At 46.7% G+C, this 22,817-nt stretch overlaps 1 protein-coding gene across 1 annotated transcript in view; it reads left to right on the top strand.

The window, feature by feature from the left end:
- Window positions 1-22,817, top strand: part of LOC144828000 (fibrocystin-L-like) — a 1,506,874-nt gene that overhangs the window by 932,438 nt on the left and 551,619 nt on the right. The window contains exons 48-49 of the mRNA XM_078686147.1: window positions 8,550-8,679; window positions 22,333-22,574. Of these exons, the coding sequence (XP_078542273.1) occupies window positions 8,550-8,679; window positions 22,333-22,574 (372 nt within the window). The remainder of the gene's footprint in view (window positions 1-8,549; window positions 8,680-22,332; window positions 22,575-22,817) is intronic.

The raw sequence follows: 22,817 nt of genomic DNA, 5'->3' as shown, positions 1-22,817 counted from the left end.
GGTTTTCTACAATACAACTTTTTTAACACACATTTGGAGGGGAAACATTTAAATCACAATTTCTGGCTACAAGTGCCATACAATTTAGAAATAGAGAAGACAGGAGTGATGGACGTTCACGCAGAATTTTGAAGATCATAAATATTTTATTTCATTTCAGTGCATCCACAGCCAATGCGTTTCGCCCAACACGGGCTTCTTCAGGGCTTTTTCTTCCACATTAGCAAGTTTGACCTTCTTGTCAAATCCCACAGGGTACTCCCTTCCACTTAAAATTGACGCCTGGCAAGTTATAGGACACCGAAGCCCTCGACCCGATTCCGTGTCACGGAATCGGGTCGAGGCACGCGTCGAGGCACGCGTCGGATCGTCATATTGACAAGAGTGTCGCCAGTGCTCTAATCAGCACGTGACAGAGTAACTCCTGCTTCATAACGAGATTTGAATAAAGAGGTTCGTTAGGAACATATATGGATACTCGTATACTAGAAATATGAACTCCAATTGCAAAAGGCTTCGGTGTCCTATAACTTGCCAGGCGTCAATTTTAAGTGGAAGGGATTACCCTGTGGGGTTTGACAAGGAAGGTCAAACTTGCTAATGTGGAAAAAAAAAACCTGAAGAAGCCCGTGTTGGGCGAAACGCGTTGGCTGTGGATGCACTGAAATGAAATAAAATATTTATGATCTTCAAAATGAACGTCCATCACTCCTGCCTTCTCTATTTCTAAATTGTATGGCATGTGTAGCCAGAAATTGTGATTTAAACGTTGCCTCTCCAAATGTGTGTTAAAAACCTATTTAGATTTTGACAGACAGGTTACTCCATCACAACGGGGATGGATATCCCATCCGTCAAAATATAAATCCCATAGGATATTATGGGATTTATGTTTCAGTGGATGGAATATCCGTTACTGTTGTAATGGAGCAACCCGTCTGCCGAAATCTAAATCAGCCCCCTAGTCTCTGAAACAGAAGTCAAAGTTCATCAGTGGGGCAAGGCAGCTGGCAGTGGCTAATAAAAGGTTCCATTAGCGCAGATAGCCTGGTGAAGCTGTTGACTTGGTCTGCCGTTGACCGCTGATGAGCAGGAAAGCTCCAAGTGAGAAAATTCAGTTTCACGCCCAAAGAAAATCCAGACGGATACTTTTGGCACCTTTGCACAATGACAGTTTTTACCTTCATACTTATGGCCTGATTATGACTTGGTGGTTTTGGAGTGGGGTGGCACCCCACCCCCCCGCTTCCACACTGCCAAATGCATCACCCACCGCACAAATTTTCTCATGCTGTGGCAGGTGGTCCTTTGGTTTTCCCACGTAAGTGCCTATTAAAAAGCCACCTCAATGGGAATGCCAATGCCCCTTCCTTCACAGCATGGACTGTGCAGTATGGACAGTGAGTATGGACCGCCAAACTCATAATTAGGCCCCTAGTCACTTTTTTGGAGCTCATATCCCTCCAGCAGGGCAAAGCTACACGCTGTAGCCAAACAGGCCTCCACTTGGCTGAGTACATTCTCTTCATTGTCCCACTGAAATCAATTCGCTGCTGCAGAAAAGTTCCAAGTGGGAGCAACCTGAATCTTTGGCCCAACATTAACATATCTTTGTTGGATTGATTTGGTGGGCCAGTCCAAGCCTTCTGTCGGTTCTCCAAGCAAAAGTCCTTGAAAATGTTTCTAAGGCTCAGCTTTTGGGGTTGGGCAGAAGGAGTGAGCACTAACAGTTATCTAAGGGCTCTGGGACCTTAGGGACACCATTTGGAGGTCAGGACTCACTCCAGTAGAATTCACCAGCAGGGTTCATGACAGGATCAGTCAGCCGGGCTCTTTAGTAAAGTTAACTTCTTGCAGCTTTTGCATCGCTGTAACACAATAAGACATCAGCCAACTGACCCTTGGAAACCACATCTCAGTCTTGGGTACAGATGGGAGCAGGTCCAGTCCTTGTGGGTCTCTTCATGTTTCATAACAGCAGGTGCAGTCCTTTTCTTGTCTTCCACAGGTTCAGAGGTAATCTTAAGGGGTTACTACATGTGCCACATGTATGCCCATCACCAGCCTGTGTGTAGGATGATACTCCTGACCATTCCCCAACCAGCTCGGCAAAAGATCCCAGAGGTGACCTGTTGGACCTGACATCCTTGGCATGGTTTACCCCGGTGTTTTCTCTCCATTCTCTTGTGTTCCCTGACTTTGTTTTTGCTGGCTTCAGGACTGCGCACTCTTTCCCACTGCTAACCAGTGCTAGTGTACTAATGCTCTCTTTCTTAAACATGGTACGCTGGATTACACCCCATTGGTACATTTAATTTACTTTTAAGTCCCTAGTAAAATGGTACTACATGTACACAGGGCATGTAAATGATACACAACTAGTTGTCAATCAGCACTAATTGTGCCACCCACCTAAATTGCTTTTAAAACGCATATCAGGCCTGTTATTGCAGCCTGTGTGCAGTTTTAAAGCACCATTTCCACCTGAAAAAATAAACAGTTTTCCAGTCCTAAACCTTCCTGTAAAATACATATGTCACCCCTAGGGTAGGCCCTAGACTGCCCATAGGACATGGTGCAGTGTATTAAATATTTTGCACACACACTTTTCAATTGTAAATGGGCTGGCAGTGAACAACTCTTAAATGAATACATGAACCTTCACCTGTTGACATGTGGGGCCTAGTTAGAGGTGACTTATGAGTATTAACAAGCATTGGTAAATGCATTACGTTTCATGCTTAATAATAAGCTGTTTTTATTGTAAGTTGTTGCTTGGTGACTTGCTGAAACTTTGTTAAAGTGTTATAACTTGCAATTTCAATAGTCTAATGGAAATAACAGGCAGTGAGCAGGCTGCCATACAATTTACTGTGTTTAACAAGAGAAAAGTACATGGTTTAAGGCTTCATAAGTAATACATAGATGACAGATGAATCAGGGCTTGCGCTTGCAGCGAGGTTGGTATAGAAACAGATGTGATGGCTCTAGGTGATGGAGCAATGTTCCTTTACTATGATCTGTCATATTAGGGAGAAAATGATGTGAGTATGTCAGTCCAGAGACCACTTGAATCAAGTTGAGAGCTATTTTTTAAAGATTCCCAGATTCAAGGTTGTTGTGTGTTTTTGATTATGTTGGTGGTAGTGTTAAGGAAAACGTCTTCAAATGCTCTGGAATTTGAAGGAGACCTTCAAATCATGAGCATGTAATAGTTTGGATAAGTAAGCAGCCGACAAAAGATGATTCAATCCAAGTCATCCAATTTAAAGTACGCCAAGAAGCTATGCTTCAGGAGGAGAGGAAGGAAAGCCATTTAATAGAGAGTAAGTAAAAAATATTGACAAGAATGCCAATCAGAGGTAAACAAAGGACTGACACAAAGACCACTAGTCGTATTGATATTGTCCACAACAGGTCTTAAACACCAGACAGCTTAAAGCTGCCTTTATGTGGAACCTAAAACAGTGGACTCTTGTTTTGAAAGAGAAATATTAGAGGGCTCTAGGAAATGTGCACTTTCATAGCTGCAATTCCGTAAAGCCTTCAAAACATGGAACTGGGAATCCAATTTAGAGAATCAACATCGGCGCAGCATCCTGTAATTCTGGGCAAATCACTCAATATCCCTGTGCCTAGAAACAAAAATGAATGTGTCCTTGTGTAATGTAACTGGTGCTCCAATACCTTTGGGTCAAGTTTACGCCATATAAAATTCCAACAACTAAAAACTATCTTGTTTCTAATGGTTTGTTATGAATTCTCCAATGCTGGCCACCCTTGAGTAATGGTGGGCTTTACATACGGGTTAACATAGCATCCACTATTTGTCCGCTAAAAGCACCAATGTATTGAAAACCACCCATCATCCATCATGTTGCTACAAGTGTCACAAACGAGGTGGGTACCTACACAAGCACCTGGACTGACAGATGTGGGCAAAGACCTATCTGCATGTACGGGGATCAGCACGTTATTAAGTGAACAGAAATAGTTATTCCTCTCTATCCCCATAAGCTTACTGCCCACAGCAGTTTAGGATTCGGTTCTTGGACCCTACATATATATATTTTTTTTAAAGTGTAAATTTCTGAAAATAATATTTCGTTGATAGCAGTGTATCGCTCTGGTCGTGATTTAGTGACGCACATAAAACAAACACTTCCTAAATGAAGGTTCACAGCAAAGACAAAACTCTTCCAACAACGCACCATACATGCCATAGCTTACTATCCGTGCAAGTAAACACTTCAACGCCCCACAAGCTCTATTCAACTTCAATGCCCCACAAGCGCTATTCAACTTCAATGCCCCACAAGCGCTATTCAACTGTCGCAATACAACACCTTTCCAAAGTCACGTTAATCACACTACAAAAGTGTAAATAATGAACAGAGCCGATTTGAAACCTGCGTATCCCTGCCGGCCAAGTTTCCTAAAGCGCTCCTTAACCTATAGGTCATAATTGGCATCGTCGCTATCGTTCCCCGCCAAACGGCCAACTATTTACTGCCAGCACGAGAAGTGTATTTTCCGTCCCTCATCAGCCGCAAAACAGGGTCTGATATTGCCCCAACTGTCCAGCTCACAGGTCGCCGTTGTCCTTCTTTCGTCTTTCTTCAGATGATGGTAAACCACTCTGGTAAGGTAACTGGAATCTCCTGGAGGACTCCCCCTTTTTCTTAGGCAGCTATGAAGACGCATTGCACACTGCCTGGAGCGCTAGCTTGCGCGGCTGGGAGACGCCTGTCTTCCAGAGCAGTAGGAGGGTGCTTCTTGTTTAGAAGTGTTTTAGGCTGCCCTAGTTTATAAATTATTATTGTCGAATGCTCAGGTTAGACCTAAATCTATTACTGAAAGTGCTTGGGAACTTGACTTATCTATTTCTCTACCTGTTGCTGTATGGGACCGTTTATGGAGTAAATTGTTTAAGATTTCAGTTGCTGCTCGTATTACACAATCGTTATTTTTTATCTACAATAGAGTTGTTATTACTCCTGTGAGTATTGCTAAGTTTTCTCCATCATCCAGTGATCTTTGTTGGTCCTGTGCTTTGCAACCTGGTACACTCAAACATCAACTGTTTGATTGCCCCTCAGTTTTACATTTTTGGAAATATGTTTGGAATATTTGCATGCGCATGTTTCATTTTTCTGTTCCATTATCGTTTGCTACTGTATTTTTAGGTACTGACTCCGATGACCTTGACATTGTTCCATCAAGTGCAAAATTACTTGACTTGTTCATTGCTCTTGCTCTCAAAGTTATTCTGTCTTGTTGGAAAGATAATTGCAAACTGTCTGTTCACACTTGGTGGAATTTCATATGTGATGAACATCGAATTGCCATTGCCTCCTCTTCTTCTTCTGTACCCTTGAAAATTAAATCTGATCTTCTCTGGCTTCCCCTATCTAACTATTTATCTTCTCTTTCCTCCGTTTAATTATTGTATCCTCTTCTCTTCTTCTCTTTCTTTCTCCCTTTTCCTTCTCCTATCTTCCTACTTCTATCTTTCTTTTCTAGCTTTCTTTTCTAACTTCCTTTCTCCCCTCCCCCCTCACTCCTAATTGATTTAATATTCATAGTCATTCTATATCATTTGTATTGCTTTATTTGACTGATATATATGACTTGTTATAATTCTCTTGTATGTTCCTGAAACAAAATAAAAATTTCTTAAAATGAAAAAAAAAAAAAAAAAAAAAAAAGAAGTGTTTTAGGCCCCATAGAAAATGCAGGGGGCTGCCAGAGCCCAAACACCAACCTTAAGGATACCCAATGAGGAGCTATATAAAAAGGCATAACATATCTGCTTCCATCCAAAGCATGAGGGCAAAATCCTAAATATCAGTGTTGTCAAGGGCACATAGGCTCTATGTAAACAAAGGAAGGGAGGCAATTGGGATAAATCAAAGGGAGGACAATTATAGCTGCCGACTTCAGAGCTGGGGGATTCAGGTTCAAGTCTTAGCATCGGCCCAACATCCTGTGAGCTTGGTCAAATCACCTAATCTCCCTGTGCCAACCAAAAATGATTGTGTCATTGTGCAATGTAACTGGTGCTCTTGTAAAGCACTCCAATACCTTCTGGGTCATTGCGCTATATAAAACTGACCCAAAAAACATGTAAACACAAAAATTCTGATGAACGGAGCGTTTGAGCAAATCAAACACTCACCCCCAGTCAACTGATCTGGGTTTAATCCATCATCATTCTTTAGCTCACTTCACCACCCCAGCTCAGACATGGACATATGCAAATCAGTCTTACCCTGTGCCTCATGGGAACAGTCCAGCCCGAACTGCCAAGCCATGTCTTCCTTGGACCGGAAACAAGCATCCTGGGACCAGTTTCGGGTTCATAACCCTCATCGGCCAGGCTATCTTGAATCCAGTGGCAAAGTGAGCAAGGGACCCATGGCTGGGCATACCCTGCCAACTTAGGGCGAACAAAGCAATACCAAAGGGGATGATGGACAGAGCGTTTGAGCAAATCACTCAACCCCAGTCAACTGATCTGGGTTTAATCCATCACCATTCTTTAGCACACTCCACCACCCCAGTTCAGACATGGCCATATGCAAATCAGTCTGAACCTGTGCCTCATGGGGACAGTCCAGCCCAAACTGCCAAGCCATCTCTTCCCTAATATATTAGGGCAAACTATTTTTCAAGTCATCTCCTCTACTGTGATACTTGTTTTTCCTACTTTGGAGGATGAGCAAACCATGACAAGAAATATCCAGCATTTCTTTACATGCCAAGGTACAGTAAACAATGTAGAAGGTTGCTACACTGTACCGTGTCCAAAGCTACTACTGCTCTATCAAAGGCAAGGAAAATAGAATCAGTAAGTGAGGCTGATATGGAGCTATACAAGACAATTACAAAACAATTATGCACCTACCCAATGTCAGCCAATGGCAACGCATGCAATTATTCACCCCTTGTGTGCGTCGGACGGCTGCCGGCCGTCCGATGTCATGGTGGACGTGTGCGGTGGATGTCCGGGGGGCCGTCCGAACCACGCCCACGCCATAAATCAGCCGCACCGTGTCGAAATTCGAGCTACGGTCAAGGGGTTAATGTTGGTACTGCATATCCTGCCCTGAGCAATTACCTCTTCCTAGGTGTGACGGGAGTAAATGAAGGTATTCCCGACAAGAAACACACAGGACGGCTAGTGGCCATTCATAAGGAAAAGCACAAAGGACTACGTATGTAGTGGCTGACAAAAAAGCTTATAGTGGTGCACCAAGTAGGAACTGTGTGAGTGAGCATTCAACAAATGTGAGGGTGGTGTGCACATAGAAAGGCATGGAAATCGGTGAGGGACTAGAACGTTAAAGCTCCCAAGGCTATCCCAATTATGCGGGGGTCATATTGGAGATAGGTGATAATAGGGCAAAGTGCATATTTCAAAGGGGAAAGTATATACAGAAAGTCTAGTATTGGCGTAAAACGCAAATAGAATTGGAATGAGGTAGAATCTAATGCATTTACCAATCTAGTGAAGAAAACACACAAACCATTTAAGAATGAAGCAACTAATCGGGCATTACAATAAAAAAAACCTGTAAACAAAGGCACCCAAAGCAAGCTGTAACACGCTGCCCATGAAAGTAAATGGTATGCAGCATTAACAAAAAAAAGTAGTTGAAGCACCAACGCATAACCGGGCATTGCAATAAAAAATATCTAAACAAATGCCGGAAATTTCTTATAAGGGTTTGCTCAACATCCAAAGCAGGAAAAACAAGTATCACGGGAGCGGAGAGGACGTGAAAAAATTGTTCCACCAAAGTGGATGTTAACAGTATTTCGGTATTGGGAAACTGAGAAGAGAAGCAGACGAGGAGCAAGCATTGGTAAATACAAAAGTTTTCAAGCGATGTGCAGGCGAAATCTAAGAAGGAAGGTTTATGCTGGCAAAAATGTCTATTTTGCCAAATTGAATCAGCAGTTGTAAAACGTCTTACTCGTGCTACAGGAGCAGGCCTGGAGACATGCTATGCATGGTCACTTTTAGGAGTGCCACAATATGTGCAGAAATCCACTAGGGGCATTTAACTTGCATACCCTTGAAACATGTTTGTACCATATACTTGAGACTTATATGTATGTTAAATATGCCACTCAGGATTGTTGCCAATTTAAACATGCTTTAGCTCAGAGCACATGAGCCGGGCCTGGTTAGCCCGTAAAAAGATGCATTTTTTTACAGATAGTTATAAAACCTTACTTTATGCTTAACAGATTGATATCAATGAAAGGGTAGAACTCACAGCATTTCGGTGAATGTTGTTGTAATTTTGCTTTTGGTACATAAAGATTGAAATATTTTTCTGTCTATGCTTTGCCTTTGGAAAACTGACAAACATTTCAGTTGCATAGTCAAGAATCTTACTATATTATAGCTAGCTAATTCATTCGCACTTGTCTCACATAGGTGTACATGGACGCTTACTGAAACATTCAGCTGGAGTAAAAACAATCGGAAATAAGTCTGAATATGCTAAAAGCAACTAACAAGGCTTTTTTTATCATAGGGTTGCCGGTCCCTGTGACTTGGACTCGATTGGCTCAGACTGCTGAAGCAGGGTCATCCACACTGATTTTACAAGATGCTGTGACATGGAATGTTGGAGATGAAATTGTTATTGCATCCACAGGAAACAGGTATTTTACTTAAAGGTAGTACACGATAGGTTTTTCCCTCCTAAATGGAGTTGTGTGAAGATCACCTTTCTTCTCTTACTGTTTTTATGTCGGGAAAAGTGGATGATTCTGGAGGAACTGAGTGAGTTTGATGGATATGAGTAAGTGATTGGTTTCTCAGTGATGTAATGTTTACTTCTTTTTCTGTTTTTATATGTGACAATGCATGTTACACAAAGCACTTTCTTGGGGAAGTGGAAGTCTCCTTATACAGCTTTCACTGCATACAGGCACTTTAGAGGCTTTTAGCTTAGACATGGCCCTGAAGACGTTATCAATGTCCTTTTTGTCTTCAAATGTCTGTCTATCTATCTATCAATCTATCCATCTATCTATCTATAAGTTATAGTTAGGGTTACCAGAGATAGGGATTTCTTGGATTTTTGTCCCTTAGCTTTGCACCCGTTTAACGACGGTCCGCAAAACTTAGCGGACCTTTTGCACCTGTTACTGAGTTTGCATCGGTTAGTCAAGGGGGCCTCAAAACATTCGTGAAATCAAATGAATTTTACATAAACATTTGTATTTCACATAGCATGAAAATGGCTGCATGGATTGTAAAGAAATTTCACAGAAATGTACATTAAGCTATGTAGATGATTCTTTTTGCTATTGCAAGTGATGGTATGAATTAGTTATAAAGTTATAAGGCCCAACATTCAAGTGATATCTTGTTGCACAATACTACTAAAAGTATCAAGGAAGCCCAAAGAATGAACTAGACTGCATATGCAAAGTTTCAGATTTAGTACATAAACAATTGAAAGACCCATTTATGAACACATGCTACTGGAAACATTTAAACAGATACTTAACAAACAGGCATCTTAATTTACATAATTTATCTTTGCATGCTCTCTCCCTCACAAAATAAAGCAGTGCCGAAAAGTCAAACAAAAACCATCTTCCTTATGTACTCATGTACAACAAAATAAAAAAGTGACCTAGCAGTGAGCTATGTAAACTACTATATGGATGATAAAAAACAACGCAAGGCCATCATTTGTGGCCCTGCATTGGTTGGTAAATTGTCACACACAGCCGCAGTTCGTTGTTTTGCTTCACTAGCATGTGGGCACAGGCTATGGCATACGTTCATATTGCATTTACTGATATCGCAGTTATCATGCCTGCACATATCATGACATTCATTGACATCGTATTCACCCATCTTAAAACTAGAGTCTTGTTCTCTCTCAGCAGGGTGAGAGAGCAGGGGGCAGCACGGTAACACAAGAGAAAAGTAGTTCTTCCCGGTCAGCAGTCCAAGAAAGTATTTGTCCTTGATGCAGCACGGCCGTTCTTCTGATAGAGTACAGTTACAGGTCCAGAAGTGTCTGATTTGAAGGGGTCACAGACCCTGTTCTTATACCCTGTTGTGCCTCTAAACTGGGGGTAGAGCAAAACCAAAGGGGATGATGGACGGAGTGTTGAACATTGCAAGCACTCACCCCCAGTAAACTGATTTGGGTTTAATCCATCATCATTCTTTAGCTCACTCCACCACCCCAGTTCAGACATGGCCATATGCAAATCAGTCTGACCCTCTGCCTCATGGGAACAGTCTAGCCCGAACTGCCAAGCCATGTCTTCCCTGGACCAGTTTCTGGCTAATCAGCCGTAATCAGCCAGGCCAGCTTGAATCCAGTGGCTAAGTGAGAAAGGGACCCACGTCTTGCCATACCCTGCCAACTTAAGGCGAACAAAGCAAAACCAAAGGGGATGATGGACGGAGTGTTGAACATTGCAAGCACTCACCCCCAATCAACTGATCTGGGTTTAATACATCATCATTCTTTAGCTCACTCCACCACACCAGTTCAGACATGGGCATGTGCAAATCAGTCTGACCCTGTGCCTCATGGGAACAGTCCTGCCCGAACTTCCAAGCCATGTCTTCCCTGGACCGGAAACAAGCATCCTGGGACTGGTTTCTGGCTAATCAGCCGTCATCAGCCAGGCTCACTTGAATCCAGTGGCAAAGTGAGAAAGGGACCCACGTCTGAGCATATCCTGCCAACTTAGGGTGAACAAAGCAAAACCAACGGGGATGACGGACGTAGTGTTGAACATTGCAAGCACTAACCCCCAGTCAACTGATCTGGGTTTAATCCATCATCATTCTTTATCTCACTCCACCACCCCAGTTCGGACATGTCCATATGCAAATCAGTCTGACCTCGTGCCTCATGGAAACAGCCCAGCCGGAACTGCCAAGCCATGTCTTCCTGGACCGGAAACAAGCATCCTGAGTACGGTTTCTGGCTAATCAGCCGTCATTTGCCAGGCTATCTTGAATCCAGTGGCAAAATGAGCAAGGGACCCACATGTGGGCATACCCTACCAACTTAGGGCAAACAAAGCAAAAGGATAGGGGATGATCGACAGAGTGTTGAACATTGCAAGCACTCACCCCTAGTCAACTGATCTGGGTTTTATCCATCATCATTCTTTAGCTCACTCCGCCCCCCCAGTTCAGACATGGCCATATGCAAATCAGTCTGACCCTGTGCCTCATGGGAACAGTCCAGCCCTAACTGCCAAGCCATGTCTTCCCTGGACCGGAAACAAGCATTATGGGACTGGTTTCTGGCTAATCAGGCATCAAAGAAGGGTCTTTGAAATGCACAGAAGCCCTTTCTTCCCAGCCCTGGCTCCAGACTATCTGTGGCGGGGTAATCAATCCTTTGTGTGGGGACAAGACACTGTTGTTTGAGATGCAACTGTCAGCTCCTCTCTCTCTCCTGTCCATGAAGGGCCATCTGGATGCAGATGAGTACTCAGACACACCTAACCTTCTTGTATTTGTTGCTATATAGAGAGAATGCACAAAGTGAAGCTGTCACCCATCCCAGACGTGCATTAGAGGCAGGCTGAAGCCATACATAACAGTAAGAACAAAAGAAATCCACTTTCTGAAAGTGGCATTTGTAGAATAGTAAAATTAAATCCATCTTTACCTCTAAAGAGGATTTATCATCACTTTTCCAAATAAATAAAACATAACACACCTACTCATTTCTAACCAGGAATTCAAGTTTAAAGGTGTATTAAGGGGGGGCGTGGCCAAGATGGCGACCTAACCAGACATTGGATCGCGAGGCTCCCCGGCCCTGACCCATGTCAGCCCCTAAATAACGCCTTTCTACCCCTCTGAGCATCGACATATTCCCGGTACCGCAGGGGAGAGCAGCAATCTCACACTAGGCGAGCTCCGGTCGCCTGGGCTTCCCCGCCGGTGAAGGAACCGAGTCCCGCCCGGGGCTACGCCGCCTTCCCGTCGCGCTGTGAGAGGGCACTCACGGTGATCAGCCGACGGAGCTCTGGCGGACCCAGACTGAGGGGGTATACGAACAGGCGGTGGTGACCGGAGGCCGCCCTGCCCAGAGACCTGCCCCGGGACCTGCCGGCCGGCGGCCACAACCCCTGGGAGCAACAGCGGGGACGGGCCCACGTGGCGCGGCGGGTCGCGGAAACCGGAACGGACCACGGGAGTCCCCGGCATCCTGGGAGAGGCGGAGGATCCGGGCGGAGAGGCCCGACAGCCCGATCGACCCCAGCCTCTGGTGCGCTGCCATCAGGAGCCTCTCGGAGTGCGCGGAGCGGACTCCCGACAGCACAGGGCCCAACGCCAAAATCGAGGCCCCGGAAGTGCGGCCTAAGGTGAGCGGGGCTCGACTGCGACACAGAGGAGTTACCGGCAGCCCCGGGGATTTGGATTGCGCCCTGTGGCGCCACACACCAAGACTGCCGAGGGCTACTGAGGGACAACGTGGAGGGCCCCCCTCCTCCGGTGGACCAAAGCCGGTGAGGGCGCCGCCACCGCCGGCCTGCTGCACTGACGGCCCGCCCGCCCGCGGCCGACGGGGGGGATCTGTGGCAGGATACAGGACTCGGTTGTGACCAACTGGAGCACATGGTGAGCGGCGTATACCCGGTGGTGGGCTTATCGGGTGGGGGCCAGTGTGACCGACATTCTTGGCACATGGTCGCGGCACATTCCTACTGGCGCTGCCCCCCACTTGTGTAGGAGAGCACGGTCCGCCATATCAGTGAATTAAAACCCGCCAGGCCTGGCTCGGCCTTTTTGGCGCCCTCGGGGACCTGCACAGCCTCGTCGATCGGCGAGCCCGCCTGGCTGCGTGACCCTGCCCGCCGCTCCATCTGGCAAGCCTAATGGGCATAGATTCTACGAGGGAACCCATACACCTGGCCGCCCTACCGCCCTGATCAGACTCCAAACCGCTTACCGTGCCCTGGCGGGGGTTCTTCTGCACTCCCTGCGCCACTAGGGGTCTTGGGACTATGGCTAACACCAACCGCAGAGCTGGCCGCACAATACCTGACATGCTGGCCAGGAACGTTGTGAAGGGGGACAAGACTCGCACGCCTCCCTCGCCCACTGCTCCGTCAGATGCCCTGGTGCAGGAGGATGGGAGCGCTCCTATCACAAGGGCATTCCTGGAATCCCTATTCAATACTCTGCGCGACGACTTAATGACCCTGAAGCAAGAGCTGGCCGGGGAGCAATGCGAACTGCGCAGAGATGTGGATGGCCTGGACGAGAGGGTGGCGGCGGTGGAATCCGCAGATTTGGCACGCAGTGAAGAGGTTGAATTCCTACGACAAGAGGTGCTCCAACTCCGGGAACAGCAAGTGGACCTTCAGGCACACACAGAGGACCTTGAGAACCGTTCCCGGAGGAACAACATCCGCGTGCAGGGTGTTCCAATAAAAGCCGAGGGAAACAACGTAACCTGCTACTTACAAGACCTCTTCCAGGAGATTCTAGGAGATCCAGCCGACTTCGAGGTCCGTATCGACCGTGCACACAGAGTAGGATTGGCGAGGCGAGACACAGCCCCCCCGCCGGGCATTCTAGCATTTCTCCCAGACTTTCCCTTGAAGGAACGCATCCTACGTGAGGCACACCTGAAGCAGCCTCTGCGCTTCCGGGGCCACGCAGTAGCTTTATTTCAAGACCTCTCGGCCATCACGCTCCAAAAGCGGAAGTCCTTCCATGCGGTCACGTCCTTCCTCCGGCCAAAGAGATACCGTACTCTTGGGGACACCCATTCCGGATTATCTTCAAATGGCAGGTAACCCTGCACCAGATGCGCTCCCTGCGAGATGCTTGCACCCTGCTGGACATTGAACTGGAGGAGGAGGTCATGCCTGGGGGACTGTCGTCCCAGCGCCTGCGAGAGGGACCCACATCCTCACAAGCCGACGGATGGCAACGGGTGAGAAGACGTCGCCCTCCTAAAAAAGGCCTCAAACCCGACCCTGCGACAGTAGCCCATGAACAAGCAGCCGCCATCCAGGAAGTGGTGAAAGACACGTCAAGTGCTGATTGACACACCAAGGTTTGGGGGTAGATATAATGCATTGACCCCACACGGGGGGGAGGGGCCGGGGGACTGACGCCGCCACATTCCCTACGATACCCTAAGCTAGATCGAGACTACGATCCAGCGGATCTGGCATTGGAAGCTGTTGGTTGCTAAGGCCACGTTACCCACTACTGACTTGACCGATGGGCCTCCACGAACCTGTGACTGGTCCAGGACTACTTTGTTTTTTTGGGGGTTGTTCTTTGGGGGGTTGTCAGTTGGGGCTGGGAGGGGATCAAGGGGAGTTTGGGAGGGATTGGGGAAGTCCATAGCTCAATCCATGTGCACATACACTGGTTACGTTTCGCCGGTTTTCCTGATAGGCCCGAGACTGTGGGGAGTTATGGGAGGTTGTTTGGGGGAGTATGGCGGGGGGGGTGAGGGAGTTGGGGAGACAGCGGTTGAGATTGGGGAGGGAGGCTGGGGGGGGCGAGTTGGGGTTGGGAGGGAAGCAGGAGAAGGGGGGGATTCTCCATGTCCACGGAATTTTAAGTTTCCTTTTTGGTGTCCTCGGTCGATACGCACACACCGCAGTATGCCATGGTCACGGCGGCACACCTCTCTATTGCAGATCAGACGCAGCGCGCAGCTAACCCAACTGACCGCTTAGAATGTCGCGCCCTTTAACTGTTCTCACGCTTAATGTGAGAGGACTGAATAACCCCATCAAGCGCAAGGCGGTCCTATCCCTCCTGGAACACTCGCAGGCAGACATCTGCCTCCTGCAGGAAACACACCTGTTGCCCAAAGACCAACACAGACTCAAGTCCCGAGCCTTTCCCTGGCAGTTCTTCTCGTCCACGTCCAGAAAGGTAGCCGGAGTGGCAATCTTAGTGGCCAAATCCTTTCAGGGGCGGGTCCTGCAGAAAGAGGCAGAGGTCAAGGGGAGGTTGCTAGTCCACTGCCTCCAAGTCGCGGTTCAGACGTTGTTAGTGGGTACTATATATGCATCCAACGAGGGTCATGAGAACTTTTTGCACACGGCCCTGGAGGCTGCCACCGCCACCACACATCCACACTTTTTGCTCGGGGCGACCTTAACCTTGTATTTCACAACACTGCAGACCGCTCTGCCCAGCGGTCCGGACAGGTGCGGGCTCTATCAGCAGTAGGACACACTCACCTCTCGGATCTGGATCTCACCGATCTGTGGAGACACTCACACCCACGGGCCATGGCGTACACCTATTACTCCGCGGCCCACAAAACATGTGCAAGACTTGACTACCTCCTGTGCTCCTCCCAGCTGGTACTTCAGGCACGAGACGTGGAGATCCTCCCGGCCTCCCTGTCCTACCACTCCCCGGTGGTGGCGTCCTTTCTTATTCCGGACACGCCCGCCCCGCAGCAACACTGGCGGCTGCGAGATGGTCTCTTGCAGAATCCAACCATGTTAGAACGGATTAATTCGGCACTAGCTCAGTTCCTCACTCACAATGCTAACGATGACACCTCCAAAGCCGCACAATGGGCAGCTCTCAAAGCAGTCCTCCGTGGTGAATTTATCTCTATAGCCACGGCTCACAATAGAGAGCGCGCACAGAAGAGAGCCGAACTTACACAGCGTGTGGCGGAGCTGGAGCAGATGCACCAGCGCACTGGAGCGGCCCGGGCATGGCGTCAGCTGTGTACGGAGCGGAAAATGTTGGCAGCACTTAACCAGGATGTGGCCGAATATGCCGCTATGCGCCTCAGACACACATATTATACCGGCGGGGATCGCGGCGGGAAATTGCTAGCGAGTAGATTGCGGGAGCAGCACCAGAAGCAACATATCCAAACCATCCAGTCTAGCCGCGGCACCCCCATCACAGAGGACGCGGCCATCGCCACAGCCTTTGGTGACTACTACACTAAACTTTATATGGCGGACCATCTCGACCTACAGACTGGCCATGATTATCTTCAGGAGGCCACCCTCCCATCCCTGGATGAGGCGCAGACAACGTTCCTCGACCGGCCCATCGGCCTAGAGGAGGTAATCTCGGCGATTTCCCGTCTCAAGTTGGGGAAATCACCAGGCCCGTACGGCTACACAGCGGCCTTTTACAAGACCTTCTGCCCACAAGTGGCCCCACTGCTGAGAGACCTCTTTAACACCTTCGATCAACCTGGCGCCATACCCCCAGATCTCCTGGAAGCGTCAATATTGGTAATTCCCAAACCCGGGCGGGATACCACCCGCTGTAGCTCCTATCGGCCGATCTCCCTGCTCAACATCGACCTGAAGCTATACACCGGCATTATGGCAAGTAGGCTGGCACCGTACATGCAGCAACTGGTGGAGCCCGATCAAGCTGGCTTCATCCCGCAACGGCAGACCAGCGACAACACCAGACGGGTCCTTCACCTTATTGAGGCTGGGTCACGGACGAGGCCGGACTGCATGCTGCTCACCATCGATGCAGAGAAGGCATTCGATAGGGTGCATTGGCCCTATGTGGACCTGGTGCTACAGCGGTTCGGGGTAGGAGAAATCCTCCATAACCGCATATTTAATTGTTACCGCCACCCAAACGCTGCAGTCCGGGTTAATGGCCACACCTCTCCACAGTTCCAGATCGGCAGGGGAACCAGACAGGGGTGCCCGCTCTCCCCCCCTCCTGTTCACGCTATATATGGAGCCGTTTGCCCACCGCATTAGGCACCATAACCTCATCACAGGCATCCCGTTCGGTGGGGACACACACACGATCAGTCTATATGCCGACGACATCTTACTCTCCCTAACCAACCCGATGCAATCTCTCCGAGCGCTCTTAATTGAGCTCCACACTTTTGCGCTGGCATCGGGTTTTAAGATCAACGTCGCGAAATCAGAGGCCCTGAACATATCGCTGTCACCTGAGGTGCTGGCAGACGCCAAAGCTGAATTTTACCTGCAGTGCTCGGAGTCCACCATTCCTTACCTGGGGGTCTTGCTGGCCCCAACGGTGCATGCCACCGCGGATGCCAACTATGCTAGACTCAGCGCCCGCCTCCGCGACGATCTCAGACGATGGAAACACCTCACATTATCATGGCTGGGTCATGTTGCGGCCGCCAAAATGACGTTACTGCCACAGATCCTCTATGTGTTTCAGACCCTCCCTCTACGCCCACCGACGGGAAGGCTTCAGAAGACGCAATCGGACCTGGCACGCTTTGTTTGGAATGGCCGCCGCCCGCGGTTTAAACACGCGATCGCTCTACTCCCCCCCGCACATGGTGGGGTGGGAGTGCCCGACCTCACCTTATACTTTCAGGCGACCCAGTTGCGCACATTGGTGGAGTGGCACCAACTGGAATCAGGCAAACATTGGCTCTTTCAGGACCAAGCAGTGGCAGATCGTACACTCCAGGGTGTCCCGTTCTTGCCGCGCTGCCATAGACCCCCAACCTCTACGCATCGCTCATTACGAGCACCGTCCTGGATATATGGGACAAGGTGGCTCTTAAGCAGGAGCTCACCTCCTTCCCCTCCCCGATGACGCCGCTCTTCGACAACCCTGACTTCTCTCCCGGCCTTGAACCCCAGGCGTTCGCGATGTGGAGAACTACACCTTGCAGGAATTTGGGACATATGTTTGATCTTAACGGCATCCTTCCCTTTCAGAAAGTGAAAGAGGACTACAACATACCCGAAACGGATCGCTTGCCCTACCTGCAGGTCCACCATTGGGCGTTACAGCCATCGGTCAGACCCGGTGCACAGCGCTTCCTTACTCCATACGAGAAATGGCTATTGACACGCACCTCTGATAAAAAACTAATCTCCGATCTGTACCAACTCTTACTCCTCACCAACATATACACTTACAACACAGGGAGAGCCAGATGAGAGAGAGACTTGGGAGACAACTCACACGCAAGGAATGGGAGGGGGTTTACCACAGAGCCAGACACTCTGCCTATCACATGGGCCTTACTGAAACCATGACCAAGGTAGCCACCTTTTGGTACCACACACCTGAAAGACTACATCAATGGGACCCCCGAGTTAGCGACCGCTGTTGGAGAGGGTGTGGGGAGTTTGGCACACTGGAGCACCTGCTTTGGAGCTGTGACCGCCTCCAGCCTTATTGGACCTCAATCTTAGACTTGATAGACGCACATCTAGATACGCAACTACCCAGGTTTCCTGCTTATGTCCTGCTGGGCCTTCCCAACGCCCTGATGTACCCCCTAAAGTCCAGGAGAGGGAGGCTTATTGCAATTGCATTGGGGGCAGCTGTATAAAATATAGTAGCGCATTGGAGAGCCGTCCAGCCTCCTTTACAAATAGGATGGCTGCACCGGCTATCGGCGACCCTGGGGATGGAGAAGCTGTCATTGGCAAAGGCAGGGGATGGAGAAGAATTTGCAGCGCTATGGCAGCCGTTCTTGACCCTACTGACAGGAGAATTCCGAGAACTGAGTTGCCCCCGCTACCAACGATTATTACGTCTTGCAGACACACCGCTTCCAGACCCTAAGACGCAGTCACGCAAACACAAGACCCCAGATGGTGCTGCACCCTGAGGAACCTCTTAGAGAGGAGACAATTTTTAGCTTCTATCTTTGCTCTGTGGACGACGGGGGGGGTGGTTGTGGGAGGAGGGTGGGGAGCTGGGGTTTGTTTTTCCTTCTTTCTTCCTTCCTTTTTTACTCATGTTTCATAATCAATACCACCTGCACCTGCCTTTTAGCATTTAGGACGCGGCCGGCCCGAATGGGTTGTAGGCGGCTTGCTGTGTTAACACTCCCGATGGGAGCATCTCTAGGCAGTGTTCACGCTAATGAATCGTTCTCAACCGCAGTGTTCTCATACAGGTGCGGGTGGCTGTACTCACTGCAATGTTTTCCTTTGCTGCTTAATAAAACAGAGTTAATACATAAAGGTGTATTAAGGAATTCCCAACCTATCAGAGGAGTAAGACTCACAGTAGTGAAAAATAAGTTTGGGAGATTTTCATAACCAGGACACACAAAATGTAAAAGTGCATGTCCTACCTTTTACTTACACAGCACCCTGACATATTGTCTACCTAGGGCCTACATTAGAGGTGGCTTGTGTGCCATACATGGGGGAGTTTAAGGCTTAGCAAAGGGTTTCAAATGTCAAGTTGAAGTGGCAGTGTAACTGCACACACAAGCTCTGCAATGTCAGGCCTGAGACAGGTTTGAAAGGCAACTTGTGAGGGATACACAATCAGTGCTGCAGGCCCACTAGTAGCATTTGATCTATAGGCCTTGGTTATATGGTAAACCACTTTACAAGGGACTTATAAGTAAACTGGATGTGCTAATTGTGTATACACCAATGTTACCATGTTAGGGAAGAAGCATATGCACTTTATCACTGGACAGCAGTGATAATGTGCTCAGATGGCTAAGGCCAACAAAATGAATCAGTAAAAACAGGAGCTAAAAAACAAAACATATGTGGAAAGACCACCCTATGGATGCCAGTCTAACAGTGGACTAAAGTGTTATATAGTGGAGTGACGTAGTGTGTCATATAATTGAGTGGAGCATCGTAGAGTGGAGCGACATGTTGTAAGGTGTAGTGGTGTGTTGAACAGTAGAGCTGATTGTTGTACAGTGGAGTATTGTCGACTGAAGTGTCATGGAATGGAGGGTGGTAGAGTCGTGTGCCATTGAGTAGAGTGCCATAGAGTGTAACAGAGTGTTGTGAAGTGTAGTGGCAAAGAGTGGAGTTCAGTGGAATAGAGTGTCATATAATTCAGTATTGTCGAGTGTATTGTCACATTGTAGAGTGGCAGAGAGTCTTGTACAGTGTAATGTTGTGTAGTGGAGTATCAATATTTTTTTAGAACACAGTGTACGGTTAAGTGCCGAGTTATAGTTAGTGATGTCTTGTTAGGGAGCTGAAAAGAGTATGTAATGAGGTCTGATACTTATAATAATCTGATGATGGTAGATAAAGAAAAAATAAAAGTTATCACAATACCTTTAGAATTTTTAAAGTTTGTGTAGTCAAAGTTGGTTTGTATGTGGGAAAATAGGTTTTACCTAACTATAACTAAGCCTTTGTGTTTTCACTGAAAATATATCTATAAAAGATTGATAAATAGATAGATAGATAGATAGATAGATAGATAGATAGATAGATAGATAGATAGATAGATAGATAGATAGATAGATAGATAGATAGATAGATAGATAGATAGATAGATAGATAGATAGATAGATAGATAGATAGATAGATAGATAGATAGATAGATAGATAGATAGATAGATAGATACCGTTTAGTAAAGAACTGACTAAGCTGATGCCAGAAATTCCTTATATAGGATTTTGAAACCGGACAACAGACAATGCAATGTTGTCAGTGTTGTACAAATATTTATTTCCACAATGTGGAATATATTACAAACAAAATATACCCAATAATAACTTACCTATTCAAGGATTAACCTAAACTGATTTACGTTCCTTCGTGCCATATTTTTAAGGAATGTTGCATCAACGTTATTGATGTGGAGTTATGTATAGCAAATACTAGACCTCATGGTATGGGAGAGCTTTATAATCAGTCCTAGGAAAGTAACAATGTGAAAGTAATAGGACCGTTTAAAATAGCTAACATATTGTAAACATACAACTGATAAAGGGGCAAAGCTTAGAGTCTATATACAAAGCAAGAAGTATGAATGTGATTAGTAAAGTTCGAAATTAAACAATATAGAGTAAAAGTACAAAGTTTAAATACTGTTGACAATAAATATGCTTAAAACATCTCTTGAAATCTGATTTCCTTTTACGATGCAATTTTGGGGAGAGAAGTCATTACATATTTAAAGCAAGGATGATAATTGAAGAATAGTTGGCATCTGGTCAGGCTATGTTCAGTTTACAGATTTAGAGGGTAACAAGGTAAAGACATAAACAGACCCCCAGATAAGAACAGCAGCCAATTGGAGGCATGTTAGACAGTACAATGAGGAAACAAATTCTAAAAGTGACTGTTGCTTACTTTGGGCATGAGGATAAGCTCAAGGCAGAAAGCAAGGAGAAGGATAGGCTGAGTAACATGAAAAACATTACTCACACAGTTAAAAAATAAGCTATGTGCAGACATAATAATATTCTAGGAATTAAAAGTTGAATAACCCTGAAAGCATTGAAAACAAAATTCAGTACACGAGTCATATGGTAAAATGACTATTCATATGATAAAACACAGGGTGGATACTTGGGTGATAAAAAGTGGGGTGGTCTGCAAAAATGAAATAAGGATGACTACACATTAATTTAGCTTGGTAGGAAGTATATATTAGGGGTTATATTTGGGGCATGGGGTCAGGGCCGGACTGGCTACTGGGCAGTTTGGAATGCTGCTGAGCTGGGGGGTGATTTCATTCATGGAGACCTGCATGTGCTAAACGAAATTCGTTTTGCATTAATTATTTAGAAGCACACGCAGGTCTCCATGAACGAAATCAGCCCCCACCGCAGTGAAATCAGACCCCAGCTCGGCAGCTTTCTAAACTGCCCAGTAGCCAGTCTGGCCCTGCATTGGGATGGGGGAAATCTAAAGGTTGGTAGTCGGGGAGGGTACAAGTGGAGAGGAGAAGGAGGGTTCGAGACTGTCAGGCTGCAGTGGAGAGATTGGGCGACACACTGTCTCTTTGGTTCATACAGCAGCATCTTTGTTTTATCATCTCAGTGAGAAAAACTACAAAAGAGATTTGCATATGTTGGCTCGCATATGATTGGTTCCTATTTATAATAGCACAATGAGCAATATAATGATGGATTGGAATGTAAACCATAGTGGTTATGACAATACCTCAAACATTGCTTCTACCACCTCTTTAGTTTTTCCTGTTGGTTGGGTCTTGGTAGCTATCCACCTTCTAATGGAAGCTGTGACGAAATACATATTAGAACACTGGAATGTTGTAAGTCAATAGAGTGCTCCGGGTTTCTAATGGCCAGTAAAAGCCCAGAGCTCGAACGTTTTAATGTTTGTCGTTCAAAGGTGTCGCTGTGAACAAAGACAGTTGGTCTCACTGAGACCTTTTTTTTATTTGTTATAACATTCTAGTAGCCTTATATCCAGCTGCTACAGCAGGCTACAAGGCTATATTAAAGGACCACAAACACGACCAAGAATGGTAACTTTTTCAAGAGCAGGGGAAATGAATTAAGTTCAGTTGCAACTACTGGTGGGTTGAAATTACATCAATACATTTTATGCGCATGTTTATGGATATATTTTTGTTTTTATTACAGGCTAAGTCAAGGTCAGAATGAAAAGAGAGTAATAACACAGGTGTCAGAAGATGGCAGAAGCCTGACCATTAGCAACTCTCTTACCTACAAACATTTAGGGGTATCAGTTAATCTGCTTGATGGTAAAGTGTTAGAAGCAAGAGCAGAAGTTGGTCTCCTCACAAGAAATATCCTTATTCGTGGCAGTGACAATGTGGAGTGGCATGATGACATCGAGGCCTGTCCTGAAGGATTTGAGCCAGGTACATTGAGATTACTCTTTCAGATTTTGTTTAGAAAGCATTGAATAATAGAAAATGGAAAATCTCAATAGATTCCCAAGAAACTTTCAGTAAAATCTGTACTCTGATGGGGGACTATCTTATGTCTTTTTAGGGATACAGAAAAACAGTAACTCGAGCAATGTAAGAGGGCGATTTGTCTGAACATTTGAATCCAAAATCGTGTCTCAGGGAGACTTAATAAACACAAACCTTTCTCAGATC

This window comes from Lissotriton helveticus, chromosome 4_1 (genome assembly GCF_964261635.1).
Source record: "Lissotriton helveticus chromosome 4_1, aLisHel1.1, whole genome shotgun sequence".
Lineage (NCBI taxonomy): Eukaryota > Metazoa > Chordata > Amphibia > Caudata > Salamandridae > Lissotriton > Lissotriton helveticus.
Note: the sequence above shows the minus strand (reverse complement) of the source record. Positions and strands in the feature narration are given on the sequence as shown.